Source organism: Nymphaea colorata, chromosome 5 (genome assembly GCF_008831285.2).
Source record: "Nymphaea colorata isolate Beijing-Zhang1983 chromosome 5, ASM883128v2, whole genome shotgun sequence".
Lineage (NCBI taxonomy): Eukaryota > Viridiplantae > Streptophyta > Magnoliopsida > Nymphaeales > Nymphaeaceae > Nymphaea > Nymphaea colorata.
In genome coordinates, this window is record NC_045142.1 from 93340 (window position 1) to 107056 (window position 13717).

Genomic DNA, 13717 nt, shown 5'->3' on the forward strand with positions numbered 1-13717 from the left:
TAACCATGTCACCTGTTTGCACATGCTCTTGATTACATGTCCTTTGTCACTGTCCTTGTTCATTGGAATGTATCTCCATATCTTAATGGTAGCTATATGTGCTGATTTTGAATGTCCAGATTTTACATGCAAGCATTGATTTGGGCTCCATGGTTCGCTATATTTCCCTCAATAGAACTGGGGACTTGTTGCTTCTAGCTGGTTCTCAAAAGCTTTTTGTTATGTATCTACATGAACGAAGTTCTATTGAAGATGGTTCACTTGTTTGCAGGTATGTTTAAAATACTTTAGTTACTTCTTATCTTGCATCAGATTGCACATACTTTAGTTACTTTGATAAAAGGTAGTCAAGTTTTCTTGGTCCAGTGGTACCTTGATCACAAATATGGTCCTAACTACTCAAAATAGCTCTTTACTTTACTTTTAAGGATTTATACTTTTGCAGAACTGGTTGGAGAAGTACTTCATAGCTGATCACGTCTTAGAACTAGCAGCCATACTTTTCATTAGGAATGATCCGCAAAAATTTGTTGTGCTGTCTTCTAGAAAAGAGCAATATCTTTGATAACTTTAGTTATTTGTTGATATTTTTCTGAGTTTCATCCTAGATAGTAAAATTCAAAATATCCAAACAGTAAAACAAAATTCTGATGTTAAATTGCTTTTAAATTTTATACAGGACAATCACTGTTGGTGGTTCTCGAATATTTGTCCATGGCAACAGCTTTACTCAAATACTGCAAGCGTCCTGGCATCCGTGTAGCGATACACATTTGGGAGTACTTTCTTCAGACTCTCTTTTTAGGTACTCTTTACTGGTAGTGTATGTGATCTAAATCTGACTTTCATCACTGTCTGTTTCATTTTTGTTCTTTCCAGCTAATTTCAATATTATGCTTCTTTTTATTTTTTTAAGGCTGGAAAATATACCTTATTGCTTCATCAATATATGGCTTATGCATGGCATATTGAAGTGATGGAAAGCTGTTAATATATAACTTTTATCTAGTTAGGCTCTTTGTGCTGTAGTCATGGTGTTTTGCTAAGGGAGCCATGGTTCTTGTTTAATGGATATTAGTTTGACTAGAAAGATGGCAGTACAGTGGTGAATACTGAGTGCATTCAGTTTTGAATTTGCGGATATTTCTCAAGAGGAAAATGTCTTGTTAATGTAGATTATGAGAATGAAAATAGTTGGGAGGTTTTCCATTGGATTTGGTTAGTATTATGGTTGCATAACTGTAAAAGGTGGTTGCAACCTTTGGGTACAATAGCTTACGATTTCTGGGCGTATTTGTATGCTTTCTCTTTTTTTAATAATTCAATAGAAATCTATATTAGTATGGTACAACAAACTCCATGTGCTAATAATATGGCTTATGGCCCTCATTTTCTGCTATTTATGTGTTAAAACTTAGAATTGTCACGAAGTAATTGTATCTGTGTAATTGGAAATGTGTCCCAATCTAGTTCTTAGTTGTAAATGGAGACGGGAAAATACGCTAGAGAAACAAGTCCGTTCTCGATCATAATATGAATTCCATGATGATGGTGTCTCTGATTTAACTTTCAAGTGCTTATGCAAAAAATAACAACCTAAGCTTCCTGTTTTAGTCCATTTTTTAACCATATAATGCTTCAGATAACTGCTTGAAACCTATGTATGCTACTTTAGGGATGAAATCATAATGTAAGAGTGGCTCTCTGCAGTAGTGGTTATAAACTTATAACCTATTTGCTCTTGCGTACAGGAAAAGAATGGCAGAACAATTTGATGGCCTAATCAAGTGGCCAAACTGAAGCACATAAACTCCAGTAATGATTCTCTTTTTGTTCCATACTGCTTAAAATGAAACACCACAAGATGCAATGGTGTTCCATCTTTTTGCCAAGGCTGATTTACAGGAAGTAGGCTGTAAAAATCACTAGACATGCAGTTTCTTTTGCCACTCAGGTTTCATCTTAGAAGTAATTCTTCAATGGAAGGCCATATAACTACCATGGTATTATGGTGGCTTTAAAGTGCAGGCAACTAGATAAAATCTTTTACGCTTCACAGCCCTAAATTGCAAGCCAGAATGGCTTCTTCTGAGTTATAGAAAAATGGGTGCTTTTTATGCCTGTAACCAAGCACATTCTGCATTTGAAGTTGCTTCGAGGAAAGATGTTTAGTCACTAGAAAACATGATGTTATAGGTATTGTAATAACTCGACCCACTTCTTGGCTTGGGCCTCTGGTTCGGCGGATTCCAACCTGCTTCTTAGCAGTTTCGGTTCCAACCCCAAAAAGGATAGGAATCAGGACAACCATTTATTTAATAACATCATTGAAGATCCCTCACAATCTTCAATACGGGACTAAATTTTTGGGGTGGTACAATCTACCTCCTTTAAGGCACACGCGTCCGCGCGTGTGGAACCTTAGGTCCGAGTGTTGAACCAACTCTGATACCATTGTAACAACCCGACCCACTTTTAGGCTCGAGCCTTGGTTTAGAGGATCCCAACCCGCCCCCTAGTAGTTTCGGCTCCAATCCCAAAAAGGCTAGGAACCAAGACAACCATCTATTTAATACCTCCCTTTATAAGCTCTTGAAGATCCATCACAATCTTCAATACGGGACTAAATGTTTTGGGTATTACAATCCGCCCCCCTTAAAGCACACGCGTCTGCGCGTGTGAGACCCTAGGTTCGAGTGTTGAACCGGCTCTGATACCACTGTAACAACCCGATCCACTTTTACGTTCGAGCCTTGGTTTGGAAGATCCCAACCCGCCCCAAGCAGTTTCGGCTCCAACCTCAAGAAGGCTAGGAACCACGACAACCATCTATTTAATAACCCCCTTTATAAGGCCTTGAAGATCCCTCAGAATCTTCAATACGAGACTAAATTTTTTGGGTGTTACAGGTATTGTAGTACTTGTGCAAGAATCTTGAATCTTTATTTTTGCTCCTATATGGACAATGCAGTTAGTTCTGAAACCCATCAAGGAGCTCTTATTTCTGCCAAACAGCAATTAGTTCAAAGATGTTCTGTTGGGACTTCATCTAAAATCTGCAAATCAAAGACAAATTGCAAAATCATGCCTGTCACAAGTGTGTCTAGAATTAGCATGAAGCAGATGCAGCAGCAGTTTTCTTGAGGGCAAGAAATCCTATGTAACATTGAAGGTCAAACTAGTGCCATAATAATTTTGTTCAAAAAATCAGATAGGAATTGACTAATACGATAACCAATTAAGCATTCTTACGGTGATTTTTATGTTTTGTGCATGAGGCAATTTATCAACAGAGCACCTTTTCTCTGGCGAGTGGTAACATGTGGGCTGGAAATAGGTTTGCCCAACAAGATAATCATCTGGCACTTTTGTACAGCAGCTGATGCTTGAAAGTTCTTGCTTATGGATGATAACATGATAACAGGAATTTGATGGTCGATAATTTGTGGAAAAGGTGAAACTGAGTTTTTTTTTTTGGTTTTGCCAACCATGTTTCCTTTTCTCTCCTCTATTCTTAATTTCTTATATTTTGCTTGTATTGGCTTAGTGAACTGTATCCATTTAATGTTTATGCCTCATGCTCTTCACTTCTCTTGATAGGCTTTTTGATTTATCTACTGATTTGGAGCAGCCAGAGCAAGAGTTTTATTTACAAGCAATGCAGTGTAGCAAGAATGCCTTACTGATATGCCTGGTTGCCTTCTCTTTTGGTGGTGAACATCTATGGGATAGATTTGCGGTGAGTGGTCCAATAGTTGATCCTTTTAATGATGCCAATAATGTTTATACTGTACATGTATCTTTTGCGAGCTCCTTTCTTAGAAAGAGGCATAACGGTGCTCTTATTTCTTTTATATTGCCTTTTACTGATAGTCACATGGGTGCAGGTGGGAGTTTTGATATACATGGTTATAGTTATAGGTGTCATTGTAGATAAATAGTCAATTCAGTCATAAAGTTTATGACTGATTTGCTAACTAAGGTACACAAGGAGCAATGTCACAGATATCGCGATATGTTTGAAAATATTGTGATATTAACGTCAAAAATGATAAAAAGAAAAAAGGGAAAAAATTGCATTATTCTGAAAAAATCAGGAAAAAAATATTTATCGCTATATTATCACGAATGTTTTCGTGATTTTTTAATTTTATAATGTTGATACTGTACATGTATCTTTTACGAGCTCCTTTCCTAGAAATAGGCATAACGGTGCTCTTATTTCTTTTATATTGCCTTTTTACTGATAGTCACATGGGTGCAGGTGGGAGTTGTTAGAATTTAAATATTAGACATTATGTAAGTATACATATGTTTCATATATGATTTGTATATATGAATATCTATGTATGCATAGGTGTTATGTATTTTATTTTATTTGCTTCCTTTTCGTTTTTATGTATTTTTTATTTCTTTTCTTTTTCTATTTTTACCTTTTCCTTTTTTGTAAAAGGGAACTAGCTGTTGGACCAGCTTCCAACGGCTAGATTTCTAGCCGTTGGAGCTGGCCCAACAGCCAACTCCTCCTTCTTCTCTCCCTTTCATTGTACTATATATATGGGACTGTTGTCCCTTGTTTGGTTAAGGCTTTTAGGCCTCTCTTGTGTATTCTTCTCTTGAGATTAATAGATTTGGTATCTTCTCCTCAAGTTTGAGGTTTGGTTGTGTATTACCTATTGAAGTTGTTGGGATCTTCAAGAGTGTATCTCTTGAAGCATTTGTATTCTCAAGATCAGGCCTGATTTACATGGTATCAGAGCCTCGTTTTGGCTCTTTGTGTTGCTGTCTTTCAAGCTTGGAAGATCCAATTATTACTCTTTCCTTGGAGCTGTGAAGCACTCCAAGTGTTCGATATATTGTTGGCTGAAATTTGACACAAGAAGGTGCTGTTATTTTGCTGGCCTCTTTTGGTGATATTTGTGACGGGATAAAGCTCCCTTGGTGGTGAAGATTGTGGCAGTCCTTGACGCGTCGAAAGCTTCATTTTTGTGTGGCTGTTTTTCATCCTAGCACTACCTCAACGTCTCTTTTACAAGGTACACATTATGGATGAAAGAACTTCCTCTACTCCTCTTCCCAAATTAACTTCATCAAATTATGTTTCTTGGGCAAAAACTATGGAACATTTTATTAGAAGTAAAGGCCTATGGGGACTCGTTGATGGGTCAAAAAGTGAACCTCAATTAGTCCTCACCAAGACCATAGATGGTAAAGCTCAAGAACTAGATGGAGTTGAAAAAGACAAGGCTATGAATGAATATGAGAGAAAATGGGAAGAGTGGAAGATAGGACACCACAAGATTATCACTTGGATTATTGCTTGTGTTGATACTACAACCATGGGCCAAATAGCAAAACATAATTTTGCTCATGAAGCTTGGGAATTCCTCAAGAAAACCCACACTATGAAGGATGTGGCCTACATGTGCAATCTTCAAATGAAGATTGCAAGTCTCCAACAAGGAGACAAGACCATTAAAGAATATGTTGGAGAAATGGAGCAATTATGGGACGAACTTGCTCTATTTGAACCCGAATGGTATGATCCAAGAGACATTGGAGTTAGAGAAAAACAAATCCAAAGGGAGAAATTTTATAAATTTATTCTTGGTCTTAGATCGGAATATGATGGAGTCAAAACTTCCTTGCTCCATAGGCATAAAGTGCCATCTATGAACGAAGCCATAGCGGAACTTCAAATGGAGGAGAATAGACTCAATTTTTCAAAAGACAAGAGTGAAAGTGTTCTTGCTACCTCAAGACCCGGTGCTCATATGAGAACTTATAGGCCTCCTCACTTTAATCGAAACTATGAGCATAGCAATAATGGCAACAAGAAGATTATATGTTTCCATTGTCAAGAAGAAGGACATACCAAACTTAGATGTCCTAAATTGAGGAGATTTGATAAAAAGACAAGTGTGGCTGGGACAATGTATGAAGAAAACAATCGATTTGACCTAGACAAACTTGTAAGTGCCCTCCAACCAAAGCTTATTGATGCTCTTCAACCGCTTTTCAAAGGAGGAGGGACTTCTCCAATCTCCGGAGCAACCGTGGCATCTACATCATCAAGTAAGTACTCTTGGATTCTTGATTCCGGAGCTTCATTTCATATGACCCCTTGTAATTCTTTGCTTACCGAATGCACTAAGGAAGAATCGTGTCCATTTGTTAAAACCGCCGATGGAACTCCTCTTGAAATCAAATGTGTTGGGAATATTGATCAAAATTTTAATTCAAAAGTTTTTAAAATACCAAAAGTTAGATTTATTCCCAAACTTAACTTAAATCTCTTGTCGGTTTCTCAAATAACAAATCATGGATGCGATATTGTCTTCTCACAAAATAAATTTTTGATACAGGACCATCTTTCCAAGAAGACGATTGGGGAAGGTTCTAGGAAAAATGATCTCTACTATGTTGACTATTTGGATCTTTCCAACCCTACTTGCAATATAGTCAAGAAGAGTGACATTCAAGTTTGGCATCAAAGACTTGGGCATTCAAGTTTAGGAAAAATGTCTTGTATCCCTTTTTTGGAAGAGAAATGTAAAGAAATGATCTCTTGTGATGATTGTATTAAAGCCAAAATTAAGGCTTTACCTTTTGGAAATAGAAATTTTGTTGCAAAAGCACCTTTTGAATTAGTGCATTCGGATGTATGGGGTCCCGCTCCTATTATGTCTAAAGGTGGTTTGCTTTATTATGTCATTTTTGTGGATGATTACTCTCGATATGCTTGGGTTTACTTTCTTAAACGCAAATCCGAAGTCCTTATGAATTTTAAAAACTTTTACAACATGATCAAAACTCAATTTGATGCAAACCTTAAAATTTTTAGAAGTGATTCCGGGGGAGAATTCATTTCCAATGAATTTGAAGAATTCCTAAAAGAAAAGGGAGTTATACACCAAAAGTCTTGTCCCAAAACCCCCCAACAAAATGGAGTCGCCGAAAGAAAACATAGACATATTCTTGAAACAACAAGAGCTCTTCTTATATCAAAAAATGTTCCAAAAAAATTTTTGGGCTGAAGCAATTTTAACATCCATTTACTTGATTAATAGAATGCCCTCTAAAGTTTTAGAAAATATTTCACCTTTTCAAAAACTTTTTAACTTGGAGCCAACTTATAAAAGATTCAAAGTCTTTGGTTGCAAATGTTTCATTTTAAATGACAAAAATGATAAACTTTCATCTAGGGCTATTCAATGTGTCTTTATTGGCTATTCCGAAACTCAAAAAGGGTATAGATGCTATGATATTGAAAAAGATAAGGTGTATGTTTCAAGAAATGTGATATTTTTAGAAGAAGAAAATGGCTTTAATGAAAATAAACCCAAGCATGAAGATGACTATTCTTTTTTATGGATAAATGATGATGATGTTGATAATGATGATGATGTTTTGCCTTCTTCACATAATAATGCTCAAAATGAGGTTGAGAATACTCCTTTTGATAGATCTTCACCAAGAAGTGATGGATCACCAAGAGAAGTTATAGTTTATAAGAGAAGGTCTCAACAAAACATCCAAGAGTCTCAACCTACTCCTAGGAGATCTCAAAGAGATTCTCATCCACCTCAAAAATTTGTTTCCTATGAGTCTTTTTCCCCAAAACATAGAGCTTGCTTATTAGCTATTCACTCTCATGTTGAACCTTCATCCTATCTTGAAGCCAAAACTAACCCACATTGGATTGAAGCAATGAACAATGAACTTAGAGCCCTTGAAGACAATAAAACTTGGGACATTGTGTCTCTTCCTATAGGGAAAAGGACAATAGGATGTAGGTGGGTTTACAATGAAGTCGACAAAAGCGACCCACCGGACCCTTGATGGTTTATTAACTTGAGTTTTGTTAAAGAAGGAAATTATCGCCTGGCAATCGGTTCTGATTAGCAGGCTTTTGGACTCCAAATAGTAGAGCTTTAAGGACTCTAGGGAGTTCATGACGGCGTGTATCTCAGCGTCTATAGAGGACTTAGGAGGGGAAAACTTCCCGCTGGCATAGGCACAGGGTTTCTCTAAAGACCGGGGATCAAACTGTTGAGGTTTCCATTTGATTACTCCTCCCCATCCGTCCATGCAGCCGTCTGTTTCCAGTACCATCGCTGCTCCTTCTGGTGGTACTGTTAGTGGTGGCAGGTTTTGCACCTGCTCCTTGATTTGTTTCACTAGCAACCAATCTTGTTGGTTCATCCTCCTTTCTCCAGTAGCACTGGTCTTTGCATAGAGGGGAGCTAGTGATTTCCCTAAATTAGGGATAAAATTTCTGGCATAGTTGAGAATTCCGAGCCAGGAACGAAGGCCAGTCTTTGTTTCTAGCTCATGGTCCGCCTTTTCTAGGACCTTCTTAATGATGTTGGGCTGGAGTCGAACCTCTCCTTGTCCGATGATAGCTCCTAAAAATTCAATTTTGCGTTGCCACCTTCAATCCTCATTCCTCCCTTCATTGATCTGATGAAGTTGCAGCCTAGTATCATCTGGATCTCTCCTCCAAGTTTCATGGAAAGGGCATAAGTATAAGGAATGTAAAATAGATTGGTCCCAAAAACTTGGAAAAGTTTCCTGTGCATCTGTGAAGTCTTTTGCTTGACACAGGTTTCTGGTGACAGATGCCCACCTTTCGAAGACTTCTTCGAATAATCCCACCTCCTGTGGGATTACCAGTATAGCTCCTGCTTCGGTTTGGGCAGATGGCAAGTTCCAGTTTTCACTGAAACTTTTCCCCTTGAATTTTGTCGGTCTGTAGTGACCTTCGAACATAGGTTTAATGGGGGGTGTCCTTCCTGTTGCTGGCGGGTACCCTGGGATATTCATGGGGGTATCCATGCTTGCAGGGTCGTAGGACCGAGGATTATACACCGATGTTGCTGATGAGGATGCTAATAGCGTCTCCTTTGGTTGCATGGTCGGGTAATCCATGTCGGCTTGTTCCGACTCAGAGGCCTTGAGCGCCTCTCTGAGAGAATCCATAGATGGATACTCCATGTTGCTGACGAAGATGTGTTCTTCTGTTGCAAAGGGGTTTGTGAACTCCTCTGGAATCCCTTCGTCAAAAGATTGCAGATACGCGAGTTCTTCATCGTATTCATCTTTGGCTTCATCGTCTGCATCTGCTTCTGCCAGGAGGACAAAAAGTTGTTCCTCTTTGGGCGCTTGTTGCACTCCTTCCGCCTGATCTCCTTCGGTGATGGCTGGTCTAGCTTGATAATCCCCGAATCTGAGGGAGATTCTTCCGTCTGATAGAGTGCGGGATGACAGGGATCTTGGTACTACTGGGACGTTAATGGTAGTATTTCGTATTTCCCGGTCGAGTCCTCGGATAGACTCTGTCGTCATCCTTCTACCTGGCAATGCCGTGACTCCATGGCTTGTCAGATAGTCCGTGACATGGCCTATTTGGTAATTGAAAGCCATGTTGGGCGTATTTGATAAGCGCCCGATCAGTCCACGCGTCAGGATAAGATTGGCTTCGCCATTTCTCCAAGAATCGTATCCGCGTGTCTGTATGGAAATCTGGAAACTTCGGAAGAAGTCTCCAATGGTCATTATCGTGTCGGGAATGATAAACGTTATCTGTGTCCCGCTTGACAAGTCGATCTCCATGGTGGCAAAGACCTGTCGGTCATCTTGCCATCTCGTGTCTCTGAACACGAGTAAGGCCTGCGTTCCTTCATCTTGCCTGTGCAAGATCTGAAGTCTAACTTGGGCAAGGCCAATGTGAATAAACCGGAAATCCTCTTGTTGGAGAGTTCTGAAACTTTCCGGTTGGATGAATTGACGGTCGATCTGCTGACCGTCGAGGCATGAGATGATAGACTGTCTGCGAGGACATTCTCTTTTCCTTCTATGTGTTCAAAAACCACTAGGATGCCCAAACCAGTAATGAAGTCGACAAAAGCGACCCACCGGACCCTTGATGGTTTATTAACTTGAGTTTTGTTAAAGAAGGAAATTATCGCCTGGCAATCGGTTCTGATTAGCAGGCTTTTGGACTCCAAATAGTAGAGCTTTAAGGACTCTAGGGAGTTCATGACGGCGTGTATCTCAGCGTCTATAGAGGACTTAGGAGGGGAAAACTTCCCGCTGGCATAGGCACAGGGTTTCTCTAAAGACCGGGGATCAAACTGTTGAGGTTTCCATTTGATTACTCCTCCCCATCCGTCCATGCAGCCGTCTGTTTCCAGTACCATCGCTGCTCCTTCTGGTGGTACTGTTAGTGGTGGCAGGTTTTGCACCTGCTCCTTGATTTGTTTCACTAGCAACCAATCTTGTTGGTTCATCCTCCTTTCTCCAGTAGCACTGGTCTTTGCATAGAGGGGAGCTAGTGATTTCCCTAAATTAGGGATAAAATTTCTGGCATAGTTGAGAATTCCGAGCCAGGAACGAAGGCCAGTCTTTGTTTCTAGCTCATGGTCCGCCTTTTCTAGGACCTTCTTAATGATGTTGGGCTGGAGTCGAACCTCTCCTTGTCCGATGATAGCTCCTAAAAATTCAATTTTGCGTTGCCACCTTCAATCCTCATTCCTCCCTTCATTGATCTGATGAAGTTGCAGCCTAGTATCATCTGGATCTCTCCTCCAAGTTTCATGGAAAGGGCATAAGTATAAGGAATGTAAAATAGATTGGTCCCAAAAACTTGGAAAAGTTTCCTGTGCATCTGTGAAGTCTTTTGCTTGACACAGGTTTCTGGTGACAGATGCCCACCTTTCGAAGACTTCTTCGAATAATCCCACCTCCTGTGGGATTACCAGTATAGCTCCTGCTTCGGTTTGGGCAGATGGCAAGTTCCAGTTTTCACTGAAACTTTTCCCCTTGAATTTTGTCGGTCTGTAGTGACCTTCGAACATAGGTTTAATGGGGGGTGTCCTTCCTGTTGCTGGCGGGTACCCTGGGATATTCATGGGGGTATCCATGCTTGCAGGGTCGTAGGACCGAGGATTATACACCGATGTTGCTGATGAGGATGCTAATAGCGTCTCCTTTGGTTGCATGGTCGGGTAATCCATGTCGGCTTGTTCCGACTCAGAGGCCTTGAGCGCCTCTCTGAGAGAATCCATAGATGGATACTCCATGTTGCTGACGAAGATGTGTTCTTCTGTTGCAAAGGGGTTTGTGAACTCCTCTGGAATCCCTTCGTCAAAAGATTGCAGATACGCGAGTTCTTCATCGTATTCATCTTTGGCTTCATCGTCTGCATCTGCTTCTGCCAGGAGGACAAAAAGTTGTTCCTCTTTGGGCGCTTGTTGCACTCCTTCCGCCTGATCTCCTTCGGTGATGGCTGGTCTAGCTTGATAATCCCCGAATCTGAGGGAGATTCTTCCGTCTGATAGAGTGCGGGATGACAGGGATCTTGGTACTACTGGGACGTTAATGGTAGTATTTCGTATTTCCCGGTCGAGTCCTCGGATAGACTCTGTCGTCATCCTTCTACCTGGCAATGCCGTGACTCCATGGCTTGTCAGATAGTCCGTGACATGGCCTATTTGGTAATTGAAAGCCATGTTGGGCGTATTTGATAAGCGCCCGATCAGTCCACGCGTCAGGATAAGATTGGCTTCGCCATTTCTCCAAGAATCGTATCCGCGTGTCTGTATGGAAATCTGGAAACTTCGGAAGAAGTCTCCAATGGTCATTATCGTGTCGGGAATGATAAACGTTATCTGTGTCCCGCTTGACAAGTCGATCTCCATGGTGGCAAAGACCTGTCGGTCATCTTGCCATCTCGTGTCTCTGAACACGAGTAAGGCCTGCGTTCCTTCATCTTGCCTGTGCAAGATCTGAAGTCTAACTTGGGCAAGGCCAATGTGAATAAACCGGAAATCCTCTTGTTGGAGAGTTCTGAAACTTTCCGGTTGGATGAATTGACGGTCGATCTGCTGACCGTCGAGGCATGAGATGATAGACTGTCTGCGAGGACATTCTCTTTTCCTTCTATGTGTTCAAAAACCACTAGGATGCCCAAACCAGTAATGAAGTCGACAAAAGCGACCCACCGGACCCTTGATGGTTTATTAACTTGAGTTTTGTTAAAGAAGGAAATTATCGCCTGGCAATCGGTTCTGATTAGCAGGCTTTTGGACTCCAAATAGTAGAGCTTTAAGGACTCTAGGGAGTTCATGACGGCGTGTATCTCAGCGTCTATAGAGGACTTAGGAGGGGAAAACTTCCCGCTGGCATAGGCACAGGGTTTCTCTAAAGACCGGGGATCAAACTGTTGAGGTTTCCATTTGATTACTCCTCCCCATCCGTCCATGCAGCCGTCTGTTTCCAGTACCATCGCTGCTCCTTCTGGTGGTACTGTTAGTGGTGGCAGGTTTTGCACCTGCTCCTTGATTTGTTTCACTAGCAACCAATCTTGTTGGTTCATCCTCCTTTCTCCAGTAGCACTGGTCTTTGCATAGAGGGGAGCTAGTGATTTCCCTAAATTAGGGATAAAATTTCTGGCATAGTTGAGAATTCCGAGCCAGGAACGAAGGCCAGTCTTTGTTTCTAGCTCATGGTCCGCCTTTTCTAGGACCTTCTTAATGATGTTGGGCTGGAGTCGAACCTCTCCTTGTCCGATGATAGCTCCTAAAAATTCAATTTTGCGTTGCCACCTTCAATCCTCATTCCTCCCTTCATTGATCTGATGAAGTTGCAGCCTAGTATCATCTGGATCTCTCCTCCAAGTTTCATGGAAAGGGCATAAGTATAAGGAATGTAAAATAGATTGGTCCCAAAAACTTGGAAAAGTTTCCTGTGCATCTGTGAAGTCTTTTGCTTGACACAGGTTTCTGGTGACAGATGCCCACCTTTCGAAGACTTCTTCGAATAATCCCACCTCCTGTGGGATTACCAGTATAGCTCCTGCTTCGGTTTGGGCAGATGGCAAGTTCCAGTTTTCACTGAAACTTTTCCCCTTGAATTTTGTCGGTCTGTAGTGACCTTCGAACATAGGTTTAATGGGGGGTGTTCTTCCTGTTGCTGGCGGGTACCCTGGGATATTCATGGGGGTATCCATGCTTGCAGGGTCGTAGGACCGAGGATTATACACCGATGTTGCTGATGAGGATGCTAATAGCGTCTCCTTTGGTTGCATGGTCGGGTAATCCATGTCGGCTTGTTCCGACTCAGAGGCCTTGAGCGCCTCTCTGAGAGAATCCATAGATGGATACTCCATGTTGCTGACGAAGATGTGTTCTTCTGTTGCAAAGGGGTTTGTGAACTCCTCTGGAATCCCTTCGTCAAAAGATTGCAGATACGCGAGTTCTTCATCGTATTCATCTTTGGCTTCATCGTCTGCATCTGCTTCTGCCAGGAGGACAAAAAGTTGTTCCTCTTTGGGCGCTTGTTGCACTCCTTCCGCCTGATCTCCTTCGGTGATGGCTGGTCTAGCTTGATAATCCCCGAATCTGAGGGAGATTCTTCCGTCTGATAGAGTGCGGGATGACAGGGATCTTGGTACTACTGGGACGTTAATGGTAGTATTTCGTATTTCCCGGTCGAGTCCTCGGATAGACTCTGTCGTCATCCTTCTACCTGGCAATGCCGTGACTCCATGGCTTGTCAGATAGTCCGTGACATGGCCTATTTGGTAATTGAAAGCCATGTTGGGCGTATTTGATAAGCGCCCGATCAGTCCACGCGTCAGGATAAGATTGGCTTCGCCATTTCTCCAAGAATCGTATCCGCGTGTCTGTATGGAAATCTGGAAACTTCGGAAGAA

General features: G+C 41.3%; 1 protein-coding gene across 5 annotated transcripts in view; it reads left to right on the forward strand.

The window, feature by feature from the left end:
• The window catches only part of LOC116254894 (nuclear pore complex protein NUP88), a 29458-nt gene that overhangs the window by 2076 nt on the left and 13665 nt on the right, over positions 1–13717 (forward strand). For 3 of the 5 annotated variants that reach the window (XM_031630530.2, XM_031630532.1, XM_031630533.2), the window contains exons 2-4: positions 120–271; positions 680–823; positions 3601–3739. In XM_031630530.2, the coding sequence (XP_031486390.1) occupies positions 120–271; positions 680–823; positions 3601–3739 (435 nt within the window). The remainder of the gene's footprint in view (positions 1–119; positions 272–679; positions 824–3600; positions 3740–13717) is intronic. The other 2 variants (XM_050078129.1, XM_031630531.2) reach the window with 2 other exon arrangements.